The sequence below is a fragment of the Oncorhynchus tshawytscha genome, linkage group LG25, assembly GCF_018296145.1.
Source record: "Oncorhynchus tshawytscha isolate Ot180627B linkage group LG25, Otsh_v2.0, whole genome shotgun sequence".
Lineage (NCBI taxonomy): Eukaryota > Metazoa > Chordata > Actinopteri > Salmoniformes > Salmonidae > Oncorhynchus > Oncorhynchus tshawytscha.
Genome location: NC_056453.1, coordinates 6,492,331 through 6,518,385, shown reverse-complemented (window position 1 = coordinate 6,518,385; position 26,055 = coordinate 6,492,331). Strand labels below are relative to the sequence as shown.

Sequence of the window (26,055 nt, the reverse complement as noted above, 5' to 3'; positions counted from 1 at the left end):
TGGCCGAGTTACAGTTTTGACTTAAATCGGCATGAAAATCTATGGCAAGACATGTAAATGGCTGTATAGCAATGACCAACAACCAACTTTACAGAGCCTGAATCATTTTCTAAAGATTAAATTGACAAATATTGTAGAATCCAGGTGTAAAGCTCTTAGAGACTTACCCCAAAGGACTCACAGCTGTAATCGCTGCCAAAGTTGCTTCTACAAAGTATTGACTCAGAGGTGTGAATAGTTACGCAACTTTCATATTTTTGCATTTCATTTGCAAAAAAATATATAAAAACATGTTTTCACTTTGTCATTATTAGGTATTGTGTGTAGATGGATGAGACAAACATCTATTTCATCCATTTTGAATTCAGGCTGTAACACAACAAAATATGGAATAAGCCAAGGCGAATTAATACTTTCTGAAAGGCACTGTATATGAGTGTGACACTTCCTCCCCATCATTCTGTGGATTCCTACAGGATTTTCTGGGATGCTCTCAGCAGCTGTCCTTATTACATTGAACATAGCATTGTTCAGACATAAATTACTGATCAATGGACAGATGTATTTTGTGTGTGACCTGATCTCGATCCCCCTGTAATTGCCTCTCCCGTTCTAATATCCTGTACTTCTCTCCCTCTCTCCTTCTCTCTCTCCCTGTCTCCTTCTCTCGCTCCCTCTCTCCTTCTCTCTCTCCCTCTCTCCTTCTCTCTCTCCCTCTCTCCTTCTCTCTCTCGTGCTTTTAGCCTACAGTATGCACTACACTCCCTCATTCTCTCCATCCTTTCATTTCAAACAATTATATTTCATGTGCGAGGTACTGTAAGTGTTTGTTGGAGTGGGTAGTGGGCGGTCTAGGTTCACGTTGGTGAAAGTGCTCTAAGACCAAGACACCAAATGCCCTCTTGGTGTTTACGCCTTTCACAATGCTGCTCACTTCCCAGTCCTCTCCAAACTCATTAAAACCCTATTAGATAATGAACAATTACTGTTATATTGAGGGCAGATTAGCTGACATGTAGAACAGTTGGGAATGTTCTGGGAATTGGAGTACAGAGAAGATTCATAACAGGCGAAGGGTTAGCATAGGGCACCCATTTTCACCTGAAATGCCACTATACAGACTGATTGGTTCGCCAATTCTCACCCACAATCTCACCTACCTATGCAATACCAAGAAAGCATCTGAAAGGGCAAGTCATTGCTAACTTTAGTGAGAAGAGAGAACACTGTAATTTTGATGATAATGAATGTCTTTAAGCTGTCAGTTACATTGGATTATTAAGAGAGTCAAGTCTCCATAGATTTTTGTTCTTCATGTATAGATAACTCACAGTGCCTTCATAAAGTATTCACACCCGTTGACCTTTTCCACGTTTTATTGTTACAGCTTGAATTTAAGATGGATTAGATTGAGATTTTATGTCACTGATCTACACGGAATGCCCCATGATGTCAAAGTGGAATTCTGTTAGTAGAAACATTTAGAAATGAATAAACAATGAAAAGCTGAAATGCTTTGACTCAGTAAGTATTCAAACCCTTTTTTATGGCAAGCCTAAATAAGTTCAGGATTAAAAATGTGCCTAACAAGTCACATAATAAGTTGCATGGACTCACTCTGTTCAATAATAGTGTTTAACATTCTTTTTGAACGACTACCTCATCTCTGTACCCCACATTATTTGTAAGGTCCCTCAGTTGAGCAGTGAATTTTCAAACACAGATTAAACCACAAAGACCAGGGAGGTATTCAAATGCCTCGCAAAGAAGGGCAACTATTGGTAGATGGGTAAACATTTTAAAATCAGACATAGAATATTATTTTGAGCATGGTGAAGTTAATAATCACACTTTGGATGGTGTATCAATACACCCAGTCACTACAAAGAAACAGGCGTCTTTCCTAACTCAGTTGCCGGAGGGGAAGGAAACTGCTCAGGGATTTCACCATGATGCCAATGGGGATTTTAAAACAGTTACAGAGTTCAATGGTTGTGATATGAGAAAACTGAGGATGGCTCAATAACATTGTAGTTATTCCACAATACTAACCTAAATGACAGAGTGAAAAGACAGAAGCCTGTTTGCAACAAGACACTTATGTAACACTGAAAAAAATGTGGAAAAGAAATTCACTTTTTGTCCAGAATACAAAGCATCATGTTTGGGGCAAATCCAACACGACACATCAGTGAGTAGCACTTTTCATAGTTTTAAGCATTGCAGTGGTTGCATCATGTTATGGGTATGCGTGTCATCGGCAAGGACTAGGGAGTTTTTTTTGGAGGATAAAAAGAAACAGAATACAGCTAAAAGCACAGGCAAATCCTAGCGGAAAACTTGGCTCAGTTTGTTCCCAACAGACACTGGAGCTGTGTTCAAATACCCATACTAACATACTGTATATTACATACTTAATGTGTATATGCTAAACTCAGCAAAAAAAGAAACAGGACCCTGTTTTTCAGGACCCTTTCTTTCAAAGATAATTCATAAAAATCCAAATTACTTCACAGATCTTCATTGTAAAGGGTTTAAACACTGTTTCCCGTGCTTGTTCAATGAACCATAAACAATTAATGAACATGCACCTGTGGAACGGTCATTAAGACACTAACAGCTTAGGCAATTAAGGTCACAGTTATGAAAACTTAAGACACTAAGAGGCCTTTCAAATGACTCTGAAAAACACCAAAAGAAAGATGCCCAGTGTCCCTGCTCATCTACGTGCCTTAAGCATTCTGCAAGGAGGCATGAGGAGGACTGCAGATGTGGCCAGGGCAATAAATTGCAATGTCCGTATTTTTTATTCGCCCTAGCAGAGCTGGTTAGTCTGTTTTCATGTTATCCAGAGCTTTGGTGACTGTAACTGTGCTGCTGGCAACAACTTAATAACGCTTTTTTGCTGACGTTTACTGACTCAGACATATTCAACGGGTGTTGAGTAAATTCATCAGTTATTATGAGCTCTGACACTCAGATGAGAGTGCTCTGAAATCAGAGTAGTTAGACAGAATTAACCATGTCCATTGAGAACGCACAAATAATCACTAATAAGTCAATAAACGTTGTGTAGTTAGTTATATAGACTATAGTTAATATACTGGCATGTTTGACTGGCAAGTATCAGTAGCCAAGTAATGTTAGGCAGCTAGCTAACATATTGATACACACTGCTGTAATAATATGCTATGCGGTTCGTAAGGACAGCATAGCTAACAAATTGTCAGCCAACATAACATGTAATGAAACTTATTTGAAAGTCATTAGTTCATTACATTGCTCAACATTTTCTTAACATTTGTCATAATTTGTTAAAGCAATGAATTTGTATCCGCTCTCGTCAGACTTCAGCTGCATATTTTCCACCATTTTATTCAAATTTGATAATGTTGTGAAGCCACGCCCATTTTCTGAATAGTTGCATTATGGGCCCTAAAAAGCCCGGAAATAGTGTCCACTGCTTGTATACTTCGTATTTTGGAAAATGTTGTATGACATCCAGTAACTTTTGTCATACTGACTATATCCATACTATGACCAATAAATATACTTCATACTCAATTTAAATCACAACAGTACAGTTAGTTTGGTTAGTATGAGCATTTGAACACAGCTTGGGAGATGAATTTACCTTTCAGCAAGACAATAACCTAAATCACAAGGCCAAATCTACACTGGAGTTGCTTACCAAGAGGACATTGAATGTTCCTGAGTGGCCTGGTTGCAGTTTTGACTTAAATCGGCTTGAAAATCAATGGCAAGACTTGAAAATATCTGTCTAGCAATGATCAACAGTCAACTTGACAGAGCTTGAAGAATGTTTTAAAGAATATTGAGAAAATATTGTACAATCCAGGTGTGCACAGCTGTAATTGCCGCCAAATGTGCTTCTACAAAGTATTAACTCAAATTAGACATTTTTGTATTTCATTATCAATACATTTTTCACTTTGGCATTATGTTTTTTTTTGTGTAGATGGATGAGAAAAAAACCTATTTAATCCATTTTGTAAATCAGGTTATAACACAACAAAATGTGAAATGTGGAAGTCAAGAGGTATGAATACCTTCTGAAGGCACTGTGTGTGACAGAGATGGTTGTTCTGAATTGAGTATGGTTCCCCTCAGGGTTTATCTCTGGCCTGGGCTTGGCTGTTACACTGAATGTATGTTATGATAGTAACATAAGAAGTATATAATAGCAGATTGACATACTTGTACTTAGCAGTACCGTGAAACATGCACCTACTGTCTGTTTGATGTCAGGGATTCCAATGCGGAACACCATCATGGTCAGTCGAGTGTCCTCTATGGGTGCCACTGTGGTCATACTGCGCTCCATGTGAGCACGTCTTTTCTGGGTCTGAGTGGATGGGGCCGGGTGATACTGCTGCTGGTGCTGCTGCTTATGAGGGGCCTGATTGGACGTGTAAGGGATGCCTCTATTTCCTGGATTGTCTGGCCTCAGTGTCCGGTCCCCTCTCTGCCTTCCAACTACAATGGCTGAGGGTTTACCTCCCTCCCCTTTCCCTTCGCGTGATTGTCTGCCTCCCTTCATCTCAATCTCCTCGAGCCCCTCCATCCCTCCATTCTCCTTCTCTCTACCATCCCCCTTGTTGTTATCTTGTCCCTGCTCCTCTTCCTCTTCCTCATCCTCCCCATCCTTGTCGTCCTCCCCGGGATAATAGTGTTTGTTATTTCCCAGCATCCTTTGCTGTGCAGGGTCACTGCAGAGAGGGCCGGGTGACATTGCTATTGTTGCAACGTGACATGGTTGTCCCGTGCGACATCGTTTTCACCCCCAAAAACATGCTGTGGAGGAGAGAGGGAGAGAAAGGGGTTAACCAAATAGCTAATTAACACATTGACTGATAACACTGAAATCGACACATTTCTCAAACTGAGAAAATAAGTCAAAAATATTACAAATATTTAGCATTTGGCATGAACAGTAGCATAGCCATAATTACAGTAGCATAGCCATCTGAACAGTAGTGTAGCCATATGAACAGTAGCATAGCCATAATTACAGTAGCATAGCCATCTGAACAGTAGTGTAGCCATATGAACAGTAGCATAGCCATAATTACAGTAGCATAGCCATCTGAACAGTAGTGTAGCCATATGAACAGTAGCATAGCCATAATTACAGTAGCATAGCCATCTGAACAGTAGTGTAGCCATATGAACAGTAGCATAGCCATAATTACAGTAGCATAGCCATCTGAACAGTAGTGTAGCCATATGAACAGTAGCATAGCCATAATTACAGTAGAATAGCCATCTGAACAGTAGTGTAGCCATATGAACAGTAGCATAGCCATAATTACAGTAGCATAGCCATCTGAACAGTAGCATAGCCATCTGAACAGTAGTGTAGCCATATGAACAGTAGCATAGCCATAATTACAGTAGCATAGCCATCTGAACAGTAGTGTAGCCATATGAACAGTAGCATAGCCATCTGAACAGTAGTGTAGCCATATGAACAGTAGCATAGCCATAATTACAGTAGCATAGCCATCTGAACAGTAGTGTAGCCATATGAACAGTAGCATAGCCATCTGAACAGTAGTGTAGCCATATGAACAGTAGCATAGCCATAATTACAGTAGCATAGCCATCTGAACAGTAGTGTAGCCATATGAACAGTAGCATAGCCATAATTACAGTAGCATAGCCATCTGAACAGTAGTGTAGCCAAATGAACAGTAACATAGCCATAATTACAGTAGCATAGCCATCTGAACAGTAGCATAGCCATCTGAACAGTAGTGTAGCCATATGAACAGTAGCATAGCCATAATTACAGTAGCATAGCCATCTGAACAGTAGTGTAGCCATATGAACAGTAGCATAGCCATAATTACAGTAGCATAGCCATCTGAACAGTAGTGTAGCCATATGAACAGTAGCATAGCCATAATTACAGTAGCATAGCCATCTGAACAGTAGTGTAGCCATAATTACAGTAGCATAGCCATAATTACAGTAGCATAGCCATCTGAACAGTAGTGTAGCCATATGAACAGTAGCATAGCCATAATTACAGTAGCATAGCCATCTGAACAGTAGTGTAGCCATATGAACAGTAGCATAGCCATAATTACAGTAGCATAGCCATCTGAACAGTAGTGTAGCCATATGCAACAGAAGTAATAACTTATTGGTGACATTCTCACAAAGCATATGAGTGCTGGTACACAGTGCTACTTTAACAATGGTGCTCAATGCTTTTGACCAGTTGGGATAGTAAACGGCATGTCCTCTCTCTCCTATAATGAACTTGCAAATATTGATAGAGTTTATATATAGGCCGTCTTTCATCAGCACCATTTGCTGCCGGAAATATATGGAGTAGGGCTGATGAAAGACGGCCTATATATAAACTATATCAATATTTGCAAGTTCATTATAGGAGAGAGAGGACATGCCGTTTACTATCCCAACTGGTCAAAAGCATTGAGCACCATTGTTAAAGTAGCACTGTTTTCTCTGGAAAAACACAATGATAACAGCAAGACTTGCACAATTTAATATGGCTTCCCTTTCATGAGCATTTGACTGAGAAATGCTTTGTTCTGGTTTTGTTCTAGTTTCCTCCATATGCTTTGTTCTGGTTTTGTTCTAGTTTCCTCCATATGCTTTGTTCTAGTTTTGTTCTAGTTTCCTCCATATGCTTTGTTCTGGTTTTGTTCTAGTTTCCTCCATATGCTTTGTTCTGGTTTTGTTCTAGTTTCCTCCATATGCTTTGTTCTGGTTTTGTTCTAGTTTCCTCCATATGCTTTGTTCTGGTTTTGTTCTAGTTTCCTCCATATGCTTTGTTCTGGTTTTGTTCTAGTTTCCTCCATATGCTTTGTTCTGGTTTTGTTCTAGTTTCCTCCATATGCTTTGTTCTGGTTTTGTTCTAGTTTCCTCCATATGCTTTGTTCTAGTTTTGTTCTAGTTTCCTCCATATGCTTTGTTCTGGTTTTGTTCTAGTTTCCTCCATATGCTTTGTTCTGGTTTTGTTCTAGTTTCCTCCATATGCTTTGTTCTGGTTTTGTTCTAGTTTCCTCCATATGCTTTGTTCTGGTTTTGTTCTAGTTTCCTCCATATGCTTTGTTCTGGTTTTGTTCTAGTTTCCTCCATATGCTTTGTTCTAGTTTTGTTCTAGTTTCCTCCATATGCTTTGTTCTGGTTTTGTTCTAGTTTCCTCCATATGCTTTGTTCTGGTTTTGTTCTAGTTTCCTCCATATGCTTTGTTCTGGTTTTGTTCTAGTTTCCTCCATATGCTTTGTTCTAGTTTTGTTCTAGTTTCCTCCATATGCTTTGTTCTAGTTTTGTTCTAGTTTCCTCCATATGCTTTGTTCTGGTTTTGTTCTAGTTTCCTCCATATGCTTTGTTCTGGTTTTGTTCTAGTTTCCTCCATATGCTTTGTTCTAGTTTTGTTCTAGTTTCCTCCATATGCTTTGTTCTGGTTTTGTTCTAGTTTCCTCCATATGCTTTGTTCTGGTTTTGTTCTAGTTTCCTCCATATGCTTTGTTCTAGTTTTGTTCTAGTTTCCTCCATATGCTTGGTTCTGGTTTCTCTATGTGGCATAGTCTGGCTACAGGGCCTGACATCATGCAGAGTTAGATCATGTTCACAAACTGTCTGAATGATGGTGGATGACGTTGGGATTCATGGTTGGAATTGGTTTGTGTTTTTGGAGCAGCTTCACGTTGGTAAAAATGTATCAAATAAGAAATTATGAAAATGAAGGTGGTGAAACCTACATAGATGTGAATTTGTAGATTCAGACCGACAGACGGAGCTCAATAAAACTCGAGACCACAGGGTTAGTATTAATTTTAGACTCTAGTAGCAGGCACAACAAGGATAGACGGCCTGCTTCTGGAAATACACAGGATTTTGAAAGAATTACAGACATGACAAACGTGCAGACACATCGCTCACATAGGTAAAATGACAAGCATAATGGATGAATAAGGTAAAAAGGGTCTAGGGTATGTGTGTCAGCACCATTGAATGACAGTTGCAGGTCGTATGTTTGACGCATGCAAATCAATAAGGTCTGTTCATGTCTCAGAGCCCAAACAGGAAGCACACCCATTAAACAGTTGTGGTGTAAAGTAAGCGAGTGAAAAAGAGGATTGAGCATGTGGGGAAAGTGATTCCCAAAGAGCCAGTAGGTGACAGGGTTGGCCACTTTACCGTGAGCAACGGTCTGTCAGAGGAAGTGAGGCTGGCATGCCAGGGAGATGAGCGGCCGGCCGGAGAATGGTGGTGAGGGGAAGAAGGAAATTGTCACAAACCACTTCCGTAAGCACACATACAGTGCATTCAAGAGGTGGTAAGACCCCTATACTTTTTCCCCATTTTGTTACGTTACAGCCTTACTCTAAAATGGATTAAATTATTATTATTTTTTTCCCTCATGAATCTACACACAATACCCCATATTGACAAAGCAAAAACAGGATGAGAAATGTTTGCAAAAAAACTGAAAAATCACATTTACCTAAGTGTCCAGACCCTTTACTCAGTACTTTGTTGAAGCACCTTTGGCAGCGATTATAGCCTTCAGTTTCTTGGGCATGCGGCTACAAGGTTGGCACACCTGTATTTCGGAGTTTCTCCCATTCTTCTCTACAGATCCTCTCAAGCTCTGTCAGGTTGGATGTGAAGCATTGCTCACAGCTATTTTCAGGATGTTGAATCGTGTTCAAGTCCGGACTCTGGCTGGGCCACTCAAGGACATTCGGAGACTTGTACCGAAGCCACTCCTGCAATGTCTTTATTTGGTGCTTAGGGTCGTTTGTCCTGTTAGAAGGTGAACCTTCGCCCTAGTCTGAGGTCCTGAGCGCTCTGGAGCAGGTTTTCATCAAAGATCTCTCTGTACTTTGCTCCTTACATCTTTCCCTCGATCCTGACTAGTCTCCCAGTCCCTGCCACTGAAAAACATCCCCAAAGCATGATGCTGCCACCCCCATGCTTCACCATAGGGATGGTGTCAGTTTTCCTCCAGACATGATGCTTGGCATTCAGGACAAAGAGTTCAAACTTAATTTCATCATGGTCTGAGAGTCCTTTAGGTGCCCTTTGGCAAACTCCAAGCAGGCTATAATGTGCTTTTTTACAGAGGAGTGGCTTCCATCTGGCCACTTTACCATAAAGGTCTGATTGGTGGAGTACCGCAGAGATGGCTGTCCTTCTGGAAGTTTGTCCCATCTCCACAGAGGAACTTTGGAGATCTGTCAAAGTGACCAACAGGTTCTTGGTTACCTCCCTGACCAAGGTCCTTCCCCACCGATTGCTCAAGTTGGCATGGCGGCCAGCTCTAGGAAGTGTATGGGTGGTTCCAAACTTCTTTCATTTAAGAATGATGGAGGCCACTGTGTTCTTGGGGACCTTCAGTGCTGCAGAAATGTTTTGTGACTCTTCCCCAGATGTGTGCCTCGACACAAACCAGTCTCTGATCTCTACGGACATTTCCTTCGACCTCATAGCTTGGTTTTTGCTCTGACATGCACTGTCAACTGTGGGACCTTATATAGACAGGTGTGTGCGTTTCCACAGGTGGACTCGGGTGGAATCAAGTTGTAGAAACATCTCAAGGATGATCAATGGAAACAAGATGCCCCAGAGTTAAACTTTTCGAATCTCATAGCAAAGAGTCTGAATACTTATGTAAGAAAGTATTTATCTTTTTATATTTTTTATATTTGCAAACATTTCTAAAAACCTGTTTTCGCTTTGACATTATGGGGTATTGTGTGTAGATTGATGAGGAAAATAAATAATTCAATCCATTTTAGAATAGGGCTGTAACGTAACAAATTGTGGAAAAAGTCAAGGGATCTGAATACTTTCCGAATACACTGAACAAAAATATAAACGCAACATGTAAGGTGTTGGTCCCATGTTTCACGAGCTGAAAAAAAAGATCCCAGAAATGTTCCATAATCACACAAAGCTTATTTCTCTCAAACTTTGTGCACAAATTTGTTTACATCCCTGTTATTAAGCATTTCTCCTTTGACAAAATAATCCATCCACCTGACAAGTGTGGCTTTTCGAGAAGCTGATTAAACAGCATGATCCTTTCACAGGTGTGCCTTGTTTAGGGACAATAAAAGGCCACTCTCATTTTTTTCACACAACACAATGCCACAGATGTGTCAAGTTTTGAGGGAGCTTATATTTGGCATGCTGACTGCAGGAATGTCCACCAGAGCTGTAGCCAGAAAATGTAATGTTGATTTCTCTACCATAAGCCGCCTCCAATGTTGTTTGGAGAATTTGGCAGTCACAACCACAGGCCACGTGTAACCTCGCACGCCCAGGACCTCCACATCCAGCTTCTTCACCTGCGGGATCGTCTGAGACCAGGCACCCAGAGAGCTGATGAAACTGTGGGTTTGCACAACCAAATAATTTCTGCACAAACTGTCAGAAACCATCTCAGAGAAGCTCATCTGGGTGCTCGTCGTCCTCACCAGGGCCTTGCCCTGACTGCAGTCCTGCGTCGTAACCGACTTCAGTGGGCAAATGCTAAATTTTGATGGCCACTGGCACGCTGGAGAAGTGTGCTCTTCATGGATTATTCCTGGTTTCAACTGGCAGATGGCAGACAGCATGTATGGTGTAGTGTGGGCGAGTCGTTTGCTGATGTCAACGTTGTGAACAGAGTTCCCCATGGTGGCGGTGGGCAGGCATAAGCTATGGACAACAAAAACAATTGGATTTTATCGATGGCAAATTTAATGCACAGAGATTTTGTGATGAGAACCTGAGGCCCATTATCGTGCCATTCATCCGCTGCCATCACCTCATGATTCAGCATAATAATGCAGTGCCCCATGTCGCAAAGATCTGTACATAATCCCTGCAAGATGAAAATGTCCCAGTTCTTCTATGGCCTGCATACTTACCAGACATGTCACCCATTGAGCATGTTTGGGATGCTCTGGATCGACATGTACGACAGCGTGCTTTCCAGTTCCCGCAATTTCACACAGCCATTGAAGAGGAGTGGGACAACATTCCACAGGCCAGAATCAACAGCCTGATCAACTCTATGCGAAAGAGATGTGTTGCGCTACATGAGGAAAATGGTCACACCAGATACTGACTGGTTTTCTTCAGGTATCTGTGACCTACGTATGCTTATCTGTATTCCCAGTCATGTGAAATCCATAGATTAAGGGCTAATGAATTTATTTCAATTGACTGATTTCCTTATATCAAATGTAACTCAGTAAAATCTTTGAAATTGTTGCGTTTATATTTTTGTTCAGTGCACATTAGAGGGGGGGGTTCAATGAAAAACATTGCAAGGGCCATAATACGTGCACTAAATCAAATAAAGAATCTATCAAATACAGTGGGTCACCACCCCCTTTCAAAATATTCACCTTTTCTGGCTTTATTTACACACAGTAGCCCACAATATCCAAATGAATTGTATTATTTTTTGTATCTGAAAATGTATTCAAATTAAAACTGTAAAATACCCTATTTGGATAAGTGAACACAGCCCCTTAGAATTGCAATTGCAAACTTGCTGAGGTATAACCAACCACCTTCCTGATCACAAATCAAGCTAATTGGCTTCCATCTGTGATCCATTGTAGTGACTTTGATTAGTTCAGAATAAAAGCAGTTGTTCACAGAGGAGTCTTTTGCTTGGTATTGCAAAAGTCAAGGGATCTGAATTCAAAGCAAAGGATCCACTATGGGCAGAAAGGTACTTTTAAAAGATCTACAGTACGAGATAAAGTTGTGGAAAGGCAAAAGTCAGGGGATGGATATAAAAAGATTTCAAAGCCTTTGTCTATCCCTCGGAGCACAGTTAAGACCATTATTAATTAGTGGAAGGCGCATGGCACCACCCAGACCCTGCATAGATCAGGCCGCCCCTTCAAACTGGATGACCGGGCAAGGAGGAGACTGATCAGAGGCTACCAAGAAGCCAAGTGACATTGAAGGAGCTTCAGGCCTTTATGGCGAAGACTGGTCAATGTGTGCATGTGACCACAACACATAACCACATGTCTGGCGACAATCCAATACATCTTTCCACCCAAAGAACACCATGCCTACAGTAAAGCCCGGCGGTGGCAGCGTCCTGTTGTGGGGGTGTTTCTCTTCAGCTGGGACTGGAGCACTTGTCAGGATAGAAGGGAAAATGGACAGTGCAAAATACTGACAGATTCTTGAAGAGAACCTGCAGCTCTCTGCCAGGAAGTTGAAAATGGGAAGCGTTTCAATTTGACAATGGTCCAAAGCACACCTCCAAAGCAACCGTACAGAGGCTGAAGGACAGGAAGGCGAATGTCCTTCAGTGGCCTAGTCAGAGCCCCAAACTAAATCCCAAACTAAATCTGTGGAATGACTTGAAGAGTGCAGTCCATGAGCAGTCACCATGCAATTTGACTCAGCTTGAACAATTTTGCAAGGAAGAATGGGCAAATATTGCACAGTCTAGGTGTGCGAAGTTAGTAGTTGTGTTTTCAAAGAGACTAGCTGTAATTCATGGCTGTAATTCAAGCAAAATAATTAACTCATGGGGGTGTTCACTTATCCAAATAGGTTATTTTACTGTTTTAATTGTAATTCATTTTCAGAGTTTTTTACATTTTTTACTTGGATATTGTGGGTTACTATGTGTAAGTAAAGCTGGAAAATAAATGATTTGATGTGTTTTTATTTCAGGCTGTAAGGCAACAAAATGTGAACATTTTGAAAGGTGGTGATGCCTTTCTATACCCACTGTAAGTATACTGATCAAAAATATAAACGCAACATGCAACAATTTCAACGGTTTTACTGAGTTAAAGTTCATATAAGGAAATCGGTCATTTGAAATAAATAAATTAGGCCCTAATCTATGGATTTCACATGACTGGGCAGGGTCACAGCCATGGGTGGGCATTGGAGGGCATAGGCCCACCCAGTGGGGAGGCAGGCCCAGCCAATCAAAATGAGTTTTCCCTACAAAATGGCTTAATGACAGACAGAAATACTCCTCAGTTTCATCAGTTGTCCGGGTGGCTGGTCTTAAACGATCCCGCAGATGAAGAAGCCAAATGTGGAGGTCCTTCGCTGGCGTGGTTACATGTGGTCTGCGGATGTCAGGCAGTTTTGACATACTGCCATATTTTCTATAACGAAGTAGCGGCTTGTGGTAGAGAAATTAACATTCAATTATCTGGCAACAGCTCTGGTGGACATTCCTGCAGTCAGAATGCCAATTGCCCGCTCCCTCAAAACTCAAAACTTGACACATCTGTGGCATTGTGTTGTGTGACAAAACTGCACATTTTAGAGTGGCCTTTTATTGTCCCCATCACAAGGAGCACCTGTGTAATGATCATGCTTTTTAATTAGCTTCTTGATATCAAATCAAGAAATCAAATCAAGAAGCGAAATGCTTGTGCTCCTAGTTCCGACAATGCAGTAATAACCAACAAGTAATCTAGCTAACAATTCCAAAACTACTACCTTATAGACACAAGTGTAAGGGGATAAAGAATATGTACATAAAGATATATGAATGAGTGATGGTACAGAGCGGCATAGGCAAGATACAGTAGATGGTATTGAGTGCAGTATATACATATGAGATGAGTATGTAAACAAAGTGGCATAGTTAAAGTGGCTAGTGATACATGTATTACATAAGGATGCAGTAGATGATATAGAGTACAGTATATACGTATACATATGAGATAAATAATGTAGGGTATATGGATGATTTATCTTGGCAAGGGACAAATCCTCACTAACAGGGATGGACAGTAAACAAATTTGTGCACAACATTTTTAGAGAAATAAGCTTTTTAAGGAAAATTTCTAGGTTGCGTTTATATTTTTGTATAATTCATCAACTATTCAAAAATATTTAATAAAAGTGTACACTCCAGGCAAATAACCTGTACCAGTAGCTTAGAAATGCAGGAAACTACCTATGAAACGAACCAAAACAAGCCAACCCAAACTAACTCTCATGCAATATCAAGCTACCGTTCATCATAAACTCATAAACTCTAGTTGTTGTTGGCGGCATTAGATCCGCCATTCCCGAACCAAGCCTCGTATTAACGGTGATGGCTTCTATAATTCGCACGTTGCTAAACCGCAGCATGTTAGCCTAACGCTTACAAGGCTTTAGGAGGTTAACACCATCATACAATTAACCAGGGTGGACGGAGAGAGGCTGATTTATGTACATTGTCTCATTAAATATTTAAGAACTTGGGAGTCTGCACTGGAAGAGATAAGAGAAGAAGGACAGGCAGAGGGTAGACAGGCCAATAGAGCGTCAAAGAACAAACTAATTGGGGAGAGAGAGCACAGGGGGAATACATGAGAGAGAAAGAGAAAGAGTGAGATGTATTTAGCATAAAGCAGAGTAATCAGATAAAGGGAGAAAGAGAGAGAGAACAATTGGGGGGATTGGAAAGGTGTCGAAAGAGAGTTGAAGAGCCCTGGGAGGAAAAGTAGGATATAAGAGTGATTGGATGAGAAGGGGGTGAGAGAAAGAACTAGTTGGCAACCAAAGAGTGTAGGAGTTGGTATGGGAAATAGGGCTACATCCCAAGTTTGAGCCACATTTACACCACAATAGGTACCGAAGCCTCATGAACCTCCCAATAAAAGGATAAAGCTCCCTTCTGATTTAAAAAACTGACAACATCACACTTGTTGTCTTGCTCTGCATGACTAATAGTACGTGGAGGGCCCCAATGGATTGAAAACAGTGAGAGCGTAGCACCATCTGAAGACTGCGTTTTTGAAAGACAGACACTTATGTTGGGGAGAGGAAAGGCTGAACGATCTGAAAATTATGGCCTACAGGTCTGAACTCAGATCAGCACCAGAAACCCTGGTGGAAACCTGGAGAAAGGGCATGGGGCCCAAACAGGGTATTTGACAGTGATATGGGGAACAGAACACATGGGTTCACTGAGGTGTGTAGAAGCCAAGAGGAGAGAGAAAGAGTTGAAAATAAGAGGAGGATCAGAGGAGGATTAATCATGATAACGAGGACAGAGATAAATTGCCCTCTTTCAGTGCCCAGGAAGCAAAGATGGATGGATGGATAGATAGATTTCGAGAAAGGTTTAATGATATCTTTTTCTTCCATCTTTCTTTTTCCTCTTTGCTTTGGAAGATAGGATCTAGATCTCATCACTTGCAACAAAGTCACCATGACTTTGGGCTGGCATTGACATCTGACCCCCCCCTCAGTAGCTGTGTAAAAAAATCGTACAAAACATGATAAATAAAATAAATATTGAAAGAGAGTTGAACATGGCCTGACAAGTCAATACCAGAACGCACCAGAACTACATGCTATATCATGCACATCTGTACTGTCAGACATTACATCTTACACCTGTTAGCAACACTCCTCTCTTCATAGGCAGATGGTCGATCAGCAACTGGCATGTCACATTTGAGTTAAGTCTAAGTCTAGATCTAGGGATTTCTCCTTTTTTGGGTCCATCTCAAGGGAATGGTCATAAATACGGTCGCAGCGCAGAGCATTTTTTAGGCCTTAAAGACGCATTCCACTCTCTCTCCCTCTCTCTCTCCTCTCCTCTCCTCTCCTCTCTCTCTCTCTCTCTCTCTCTCTCTCTCTCTCTCTCTCTCTCCTCTCCCTCACTCTCTCTCTATGTAGGACAGAGCGTGAGTATAGATATATTTTCAGTGTATTGGTCCCCAGAAACTAGAATTGGAGAGTATCCAAGGAACAGATTGTCCCACTTTTGAGTCCTACGAAAGTAGAGCGGCCAAGTTCTGTCCTCCATATCCCTCTCTTTCACTAGGTCGCCATCCTTCAACCTCTTTCACTCTGATAGTCCCCTCTACTTAAGCATGAGACATTTAGGAATGTGCCGTAGGTCTATTACAACATCAGAGAGACAGACAGAATGAACACTTCTAATGAGAAAAGGGGGCTTTGATAAGTTATATGGGAGGTACCTACGAGTGGATCGTTGGCCATCGAAGTGGGGAGTGGTCAGAGAAGATGGGGAGGAGGAGTTAAACTTCAGTAGATCATTTCTAAAGGGCGGTACTCAATACAGGAAGATCGCAAACACTCAGGGAAGTCAATTGTAACTCCGTGAGGGCCATGTTGTGTGCTAGCTATGTTTCTGACTTCTGGTTCCTAATAAACCAAGGAAGCACTTGGTGCAAAAAATGAGATTATTGTCGAGATGTGAGACAGTCAACCATCTAAAATGTATTCATTTTCAGGTATTGCAGGTAAATACAATTAAATGTTGGTCACAAAAAAATACATTTCTGCTGCCTTCATTTATTTTCAAATGAGATAAGAACACATAATAATAGTATAATTCACCGTCCTCTACCATGATTCACTTACCGTCTTTTCACAGGAAAATTAAATGATCGCCTCTCCAAAACAATTGCGTTTCATTAATCAAACAGAATGTTAGATGATAATCAAACCGTTACTCAAACAGACATCTTATCATTAATTAAGTGCTTGATTAAAATAATTATCCCGAGCCTACACTCCTCGGTAAACAATTCCCAACTCTTTGATCTACTCTGAAGCCTCCCCATCCTCCAACTCCCCTTACCAAGGGCCATCCTTTTCTGGAAACATCTAGCTATCCTCAAAGGTTAGAGATAGGCTGACAAAGTTTCAAATACAGATAGCTCAGAATCATACTCTTAAGACAGACTCCTCTGTCCTGAGTGTAGCTAGAAAGCAGCTAAGGTTTCAGACCACTTAATCTGGCTGGCAGTGGTCTGGTGCAGATCAAAAGCATCGCTCTCTCTTTCCCCACCAGACTGGGTATAAATGGGTCAGGTGGAATGTGTGTTGAGTGCCTCGCCTGCCTGGGCTAGGCTATACTTGGTGGGGAGGGTGGGTAGCCTACTGTGCAGGGCACATTTTAGCTGTAATGTCCCCAGTGATATTGTTGAAAGCTGCTTTTCTACCAAAATGTTGTTCTTGAGTTTTCCAGCTGATCGAGGGCTGACTTTTCCAGCTGATTACTTTGTTACATTTATAATTACAACTTTTAAATAAAATGCATAACACACATTTTTCTAGTAATATTGTGCAGACTGCAGACGCTGTATGTGATCTTATAACAAACCAGTGCCGTCATCAATATTCCCTCAAGAAATTAGATGAACAAATCAATCTCTGGGGCTTTCCATTTGGAAAAATGAAAAACATTTGTTGGGTGGGGTGGTAGTATATACAGTATATACACATGGCTGGCACGCTTTGACAGTGTGCATTAAAATGCCATGAAAGAGCATTTGAACATCAAAGGGATCTCTGCTGCAGGATTCCTACTGTTTCACATCCACAGCTGAAACACAGAAACACAGGGGGGCAGTGGCAACATATCTGTCTCTCCACAACAGTTCATCCCAGTGTACCCATTAACACGTGTATATTCCAAGGGCACGTTTTACTCTTCAGACATCATATTGTTCACTAAAGATCCGAGGCCGAAAGCCCTAGAAAAGCAGGCAACGGACAATAGCAGCATGAAAAAAAACTGAGGTTGAGAGAAAGGAAAGTAAATAACCCTTATCCGGTTCGTTTTGATTATGGATCATCATGGCCAAATATTCCACGTGACAAAAAGCATGTGGATACCTGCTCGTCGAACATCTCATTCCAAAATCATGGGCATTAATATGGAGGTGGTCCCCTGTTTGCTGCTATAACAGCCTCCACTCTTCTGGGAAGGCTTTACACTGTTAGAACATTGTGGGACTTGTTTCCATTCAGCCACAAGAGCATTAGTGAGGTCGGGCACTGATGTTGAGCGATTAGGCCTGACTCGCTAGGTTAGGCCTGAAATTTGACGAAGTGACTTGTTGGAAAGGTGGCATTCTATGACAGTGCCACGTTGAATGTCACTGAGGTCTTCAATAAGGCCATTAATTCTACAGTACTATCAATGTGCGTCTATGGAGATTGCATGGCTGTGTGCTTGATTTTATACACTTGTCAGCAATGGGTGTGGCTAAAATTGAAGAAACCACTAATTTGAAGGGGTGTCCACATACACATTTTGTGTATATAGTGTACAGTTGTAGTCAGAAGTTAACATACACTTAGGTTGGAGTCATTATTAAAACTCGTTTTTCACTCCACAAATTTCTTGTTAACAAACTATAGTTTTGGCAAGTCGGTTAGGACGTCTACTTTGTGCATGACACAAGTCATTTTTCCAACAATTGTTTACAGACAGATTATTTCACTTGTAATTCACTGTATCACAATTCCAGTGGGTCAGAAGTTTACATAAACTAAGTTGACTGTGCCTTTAAACAGCTTGAAAAATTCCAGAAAATTATGTTCTGATAGTCTAATTGACATCATTTGAGTCAATTGGAGGTGTACCTGTGAATATATTTCAAGGCCTACCTTCAAACTCAGTGCCTCTTTGCTTGACATCATGGGAAAATCAAAAGAAATAAGCCAAGACCTCAGAAAAACAATTGTAGACCTCCACAAGTCTGGTTCATCCTTGGGAGCAATTTCCAAACACCTGAAGGTACCACGTTCACCTGTACAAACAATAGTACGCAGGTATAAACACCATGGGTCCACGCAGCCATCATCCCGCTCAGGAAGGATGCGTCCCCTAGAGATGAACATACTTTGGTGTGAAAAGTACAAATCAATCCCAGAACAACAGCAAAGGACCTTGTGAAGATGCTGGAGGAAACGGATACAAAATTATCTACATCCACAGTAAAACGAGTCCTATATCGACATAACCTGAAAGGTCACTCAGCAAGGAAGAAGCCATTGCTCCAAAACCGCCATAAAAAAAGCCAGACTTCGGTTTGCAACTGCGCATGGGGACAAAGATTGTACTTTTTGGAGAAATATACTCTGGTCTGATGAAACAAAAATAGAACTGTTTGGCCATAATGCCAATCTTAATGTTTGGAGGAAAAAGGGGGATGCTTGCAAGCTGAAGAACACCATCCCAACTGTGAAGCACGGAGGTGGCAGCATCATGTTGTGGGGGTGCTTTGCTGCAGGAGGGACTGGTGCACTTCACAAAATAGATGGCATCATGAAGGAGGAAAATTCTGTGGATATATTGAAGCAACATCTCAAGACATCAGTCAGGAAGTTAAAGCTTGGTCTAAAATGGGTCTTCCAAATGGATAATGGCCCCAAGCATGAAAATTGTGGCAAAATGGATTAAGGACAACAAAGTCAAGGTATTGGAGTGGCCATCACAAAGCCCTGACCTCAATCCTATATAAAATGTGTGGGCAGAACTGAAAAAGCGTGTGCGAACAAGGAGGCCTACAACCTGACTCAGTTGCACCCGCTCTGTCAGGATGAATGGGCCAAAATTCACCCAACTTATTGTGGGAAGCTTGTGGAAGGCTACCTGAAACGTTTGACCCAAGTTAAACAATTTAAAGGCAATGCTACCAAATACTAATTGAGTGTATGTAGACTTCTGACCCACTGGGAATGTGATGAAAGAAATAAAAGCTGAAATAAATCATCATCTCTACTATTATTCTGACATTTCACATTCTTAAAATAAAGTGGTGATCCTAACTGACCTAAGACAGGGAATGTTTACTGGGATTAAATGTTAGAAATTTTGAAAAACTCAGTTTAAATCTATTTGGCTAAGGTGTATGTAAACTTCCGACTTCAACTGTATGTAGCCTCTGCCTGTTAGTACAAAGGGTTCTGTATGCATTTTTGAGGAACTGAGGCATACAAGATCATAATAAATGTTGTCAGATATACAGTAGCTTCAACAGGGGGACTATGATGATGCCAGAGAGAGGAAGTGTATGAGACGTGACTGTCGGCTCTTGTTAAGGTTAGTTCTTTAACTCACAAATGTAGCACAATTACAGTGTTTCCCTTATATTCATTTAGGGGAAAGCAGACCACTCCCCCAAAAAGCATCACCTTTTTTTATATTAAATGTTTTCAGTGTCGATTACGGCAGCCCTCCCCACCTCTCTGATTCAGAGGGGTTGGGTTAAATGCAGGAGACTTCAGTTGAATGCATTCAGTACAACTGACAAGGTATCCCCCTTTCCTTTCCCTAAACTTAAACGATTTCAACCAGATATAAAGTCAGTATGAGGACAACAAGGTCCAGACCTCAGTAATTGTTTCTCATTTTATAAAAAAAAATATATAATACAAATATATACTTTGTACACATAAAGAAAATGAATAACGGGTCAACATCTAAATATTACTCCCTGCGTTGATCAAAGTTTAGAACGCCTAATATTCTTTATCTGACAGTTCTAATCAAGCATGCCTCTTTGCGAACGAGTGGAATCATGAACCGTGGTTTGTTCGTTACGTTCGCCTGCGTCCTACGGATTTGCCTCCCAGATTTGCCTTTCCAGTATCACATTCAACACTCTCTCAAATGGCTAACTCCGCCCTCTTGCGGTACAGCCCCAGGGCCTGCTCGTGGCCGTTACTACATATGAGGACGCAGAGGTCTGGACCTCTGTAATGTTTTCAAAAACTTTTTTTTTTTTTACATTAGGAACCCCTGGTCTTTCCATGAAATAGACTGACCAAGCCCACCACCTCACACTAACTTTACCACCACTATTGAAAAAAAGAATAGGGGAAACACTGGATTAGTTTAGGATGGACAGTTCTGATGGAGATGGACAGTTCTGTATTTATTGACTATGAGGCACTTGTTCGATACATGGAGTATAGGCCACCAATGATTGCTTTTCATCTGGCTCTGTTTTGGACTAGTTTTTAAAGGCTGTTATTACAGTGGAATCATTAGCTAGGAATGGTGGTGTTTTAGCCGGAGGGGAACAAAATGACAATAGTATAATACTCTAGTGTCATTAAAAATACATTATGGCTTTGTTATTGGAATATAACAGCATTTTCAAATGATACTGTACGAGTCGGTTTTTGAAGAAAATACATTTTTCAGAGTGCTCTATTATGATGGTTATGTAGCCGTTTACCAGCTCCAGCTATGCTGGCTTGTCCTCTCCTTTACTCTGGGGGCTGTCCTACGTGATATGAAAGCATTGCTGAGTCAGGTGGAACAGCTATTTTGTTGTGTTCCACCTTCTTAATGAGTGTCGTTCTGGGAGGCCGCTATGCTCGCTACAGTAAGCAACAATCGAAAGCTCATTAAACATTTTTTATCTAAGGATAGCTTTTCTTTCTTTTTTATATAAAAAAGTATTTCTCAAGGCCTTTAATTGATGGCACTTAACCAACAGAGCATATAGGATATTTAACTTGAGTCATCATAAGTGTTTCACTCTAATAATGTGTTTCTCTAGTTATGTACACAACTACTGTGTGTGTGTGTGTGTGTGTGTGTGTGAGTGTGTGTGTGTGTGTGTCCCATCTGCTGCAGCCCAGTTATGATTTCCACATGGGAGCGAATTAAGCTATATTGTATTGTAAATGCTGCATCTTACTGTGCAGTAGCTTGCAATTCGCCCTCTTTATTTCTTGTAGGAGAATCGCTGCCACAAAGCCATTCTCAACATGTCTCCCTCTTGTCTTCCACACTCTCCACACTAAACCCTGGAGAGATACTGCAGCAAACACCAGAGTTAAATCTGCTACACAGTGACCTCTCCATTCCTCTCCTTTATTAAGAGATGATAGTAGGGGCACAGAGGGAAATCTCCCAGTTCTGTTGAGTAGAAAAGCACCCAGTGAACCTCCGAGCATTGTGGCTTACATTAATGCTTTCTTTCATCACCATGCTTTACATGAATCCTATTTCCTTTGAACACGCACACATTATTTATGTTCATTTGATCTCATTACGGGTTCGATAATGTCATGTCACTGTCTTTGTTGCATTCAAATTAATGTTGATAAATTGTTCTGTGTTCGTAAGGAAGTCATTCATCTTAGTGTAACCATTCTCCTCCAAACTGCATTTTTTGTTCTGTAAATTAATTCCCTGGGGTCCAGTTTTTCCATAGAAAAAGATGCTATTCCCGTCAATAGCAAGACTGCTAGTTGTGCAATATAACATGTACCGGTATAATGTTCACTGTAAGTCTAGAGGGAGGCATAGCCAATTACTTTCTGTATCTATAAGATCAAAGTCTTCTGCTCAGCTCATGAGCCTGTCTTACACCATTGATGCATAGCACATCTTCTATCATATAATAACCTGTTCCACTCGCATATGACTTGACTTCATTCAGTGGTGCTGTCTGGAGACAGCTTATAGCATAGTAAGAACTCGAGTTAGGAATAAAACTCAACTTTGTTGACAAGCATCAGAACAGGAAGTGTGTGAAATTCGGTGTTGTGCTCTGCGATGATTCTCCTGACCTTTCTATTTCCTCACTCTGAACTCTGTGCCTTTGGCGACTCACATGAATGTAAGTCCACTGCTCTATCGATCGCTCCATACGTTCAGTCAGAAACGGCCATCCTAGAAGTCATTTGTGCTGACGTCAAAATCAGGGGCGTTATACAAAACAAATTTGACTGCGATGAGATTGTCTCTAGCCAATTGGATTAAGCAAAGCCAATGATGGCTCTGGCGCCGGCTCTGGCCCAACACGTCAGTATCTGGGACCAATCCGAACGGTAAGAATATGTTCACATTCTACAAGACGTCATGGAAGAAAGCAAACCCAGACATTGAGAAGAAACGCTAGTGGGCGTGGAATTTGGATGGAGCAATGTGGATAGGTCGTCAGGCTACCCCCCCCTCCCCACCCCTCCCATCCTCTCTCTATTGCTCTGTAAGAAGTAGGTAGCGCCTGCAACATGGTCTGACTATGGTACTGCATGCGATTGAAAAAAAAAAGGCCTAATATTGTTGTAATCACGCTTTCAAAGTGTCCTCAGGTGATAAAGCCCCTTTCAGAATAAACTTCTGACAATCTTTGCCCACTCGTCTGACTCAACCTTGTGGTGACTCGTTCTCCGTTTGTTCATGCCCAACGTTCATACGCATCGAGCAATTATTTACAGAAACGCAACTCAATTCAAGTTGTAGACACCGTAAGCTTCTTCTATTGACTACTTCAGGAGTTGAACTAGATTACCTAACAACTGTACAAGCTTTTGGCTACATACTGTACAATAATCACATGGAAACAGGGTATAGAAGGCACAATTTATCGATGACAAATCTGTTCTATTGTCTATTTCTTGAGTAATACTAATCTACTCTTAAGTGATGTGCCCAATTACACGAGTGTTGGCTTTGAAGAAGCCTCTGTGATCATGTAATCCCTGTACTGTTCCACTTTGCACCTATCCCCCTCCCCATCTACATAAAACATGTGAATTAGACCTCTTCACCATCATACACACCCCTCTGCTCTCTACAACACGGATACCAGCGCTGTTCTCTCTCACTTTCTTCTCTGAAGAACACTGCGACTTTCCAGCTCACACCCCTCTCTGTATGAAACATGCATCAATGAGACTACTGAGACTGATTTGATTTGATTGCTGAGACGACACCTCTCGTATATATCCAAGCTTGCTTCTAGATGTTATCTTATCTTTGTCTTCTTGCACAGTGGGTCTCTGTCACCAAACAATCGCCCTTTTCCTATTGGTTACTGTGCCTTTGACTTTCAGACACCTTTTCTGTCACTTATCTTGGTCGGTCCCCAAACACCAAAACCTGCTCTCCATTCAGTTACTCTTCTGAGTTAACTACTAATGTTACTCTATTAAACATTCTTTAAAACAATACATCAGTATATAACAAACACAAAAACTAAAGAATAAATACCTTCTACAGTGTTGTTTGGACTGTGCTCCGTTACTTTGTATCCGCAGTGACCTCCTTCATACAACCACAAAGAGAGCAAGGAGGAACAGATTGGAGATGAGTAAAGATCCAGAAGGAAAAATAAGGAAAGAGAAAAAAAAGAAAACATGTTTTTTTTTCTCCTTTCAAAATGACATTTTCAGCTCTTCCCACTCTACAAATGGGTATCAATGGGACCCAGAGCAACTGCACTGAGCAGCAGCCTCTACTTCGATGGGGGTCTGACAACCTCTCTCTCTCTCAGACACACACCCTTTCACCTACCCTACCCCCTCAATAGCTCTATCTATCTCTCCCTCGCACACACACACACACACACACACACTCTCCCTCGCCACTGTGGCTCATTCAAACAACCCTGCTCGCTCTCTCTACAGCTGGTAGGTTGATCTTACTCCATCACTCTCCTCCCTTTCTCTTTATGTTCCACTTACTTACTCTAGCTACTCCTGTGACTCTCCATTCTGTCTTTCTATCCCACTCCCTCTCACTCACATACGCTCTCATATTCCCTCGTCCCCCAATATTCAACCGCCCCCTTAACACACTCTCCTTCTCCTTGTCGCTTGCCATTCTCCCTCCCTGCCTCCACCCCTCTCTCACACACATTCTTCTCTCATGATATTATGCCACCCTTCTCCCCTCCTGTGGTCTATCTACCACTGACACTGTCTAACACTGACAGCAGCCAGATTCAGGTCATCTCTCTCCTGGTCTCTTTGATGTTCAGTGGGGATCAAAATCACAGCCTGCAAGACCTCTCTCCATTGACCAAATTCAAAGGTTATTCTCTCTCATCACATTGGTGGGGAATCGGAAGCTTCAAGTGATCGCCGCAGTGCAAGGTGTTGGGAGAGGTACACTGTCGTAATTAACGTTCACTTCCCAATGGGACAGGGTTTATGGAGCTATGTAAGGATGTGTCACATACTGCTGATCCCCACTTCCTATTTGGGTTGACCCAGAGTGTAAGACAGGCTGGCAGCTGGAAGAAAGGTAGGTGGAAAAAGCAGGTACCAATTTACTGATGCATCCTACTAGAAACATGACATGTAAATCATCTGCATGATTGGCCTTCAAGCCACAAGCGACACCAGATAAACAATTTATAATTGATTACCCTCAATATGATTGATTGTGGTAGTACTGAATATTTAATTACTTTGGAAGCCGGGTTGTGACTGTAAGAACCACTAATGCCATGTTTACAGTCTTAATAAGAGGTCAATGTATTTTTTGTTTAAACGGAACTCCAGCAGGACTTATGTACTGAATTATTTCCTTTGATCTTGAGAAAGAGGGCCTGTCCACAGGAAGCTGGACAACAGACCAAGAGCAGCACACTAACGAGTCGGCTGGATCTGCGTTGGATGTGTTTCCATTAACATGAAAGGAAAGATTCACCCATTTTGAATATTATATCATATCACTGTGCGATGTTCTATTGATTCGCAGGGTCATTTCATCTTTATCTGAGCTATCAAACAGGTAGAAATACAAAACGGGAAGAAATACTAAACACTGTATTTCTGTATGCTTGAACAGTGAACAGCTCAGATACACATGAAAACATGAAATGACCCGGGAGAATCGACAGAACATCACTCAGAGATGCACAAATACAATATAAGAGGGGTCTTCAATCTTTTCTTGCCCAGGGACCCCCTCCTACAAAAACCAGCGACCTATGGACTAGCTCAGATAAACATGAAATGATCCTGGGAATCGATAGAACATCGCACAGTGATTTGATACTTGTGGTTGTGGTTTTACTTAATTCTCTGTGCTGGCCAACGATTATAACCGCGATTCTAATCCAACAATTAATTAATTTATACATTGTTGTGCCTATCACCTGAGAGGATGGAAGTTTAATATGTACAGTCAAAAGTTTGGACACACCTACTCATTCCGGGGTTTTTATAGATTCTTTACTATTTTCTACATTGTAGAATAATAGTGAAGAAATCAAAACTATGAAATCACACATATGGAATAATTTAGTAAGCAAAAGTGTTAAACAAATTAAAATATATTTAATATCTTGGCATTCTCTCAACCAGCTTCATGAGGTAGTCACCTGGAATGCATTTCAATTAACAAGATGTTTTTCGACTTGCACGAACGCGCACACACGAACACAGAAATCAGAACCATGGACAGCCACATCATATTTAGCTTTTTTACCCACGTACCGCGATGGCACACTTCTTCTCTTTAATACACTATACTCCAGGCCTATATT

At 41.2% G+C, this 26,055-nt stretch overlaps 1 protein-coding gene across 1 annotated transcript in view; it reads right to left on the bottom strand.

Moving 5' to 3' along the window:
- The window catches only part of LOC112219745 (SH3 and multiple ankyrin repeat domains protein 1), a 38,650-nt gene extending 33,844 nt beyond the window's left edge, over positions 1-4,806 (bottom strand). The window contains 1 exon segment of the mRNA XM_042306277.1: positions 4,253-4,806. Coding sequence (XP_042162211.1) covers positions 4,253-4,753 — 501 coding nt within the window. The 5' untranslated portion in view covers positions 4,754-4,806.
- Positions 4,807-26,055: the final 21,249 nt, after the last annotated feature.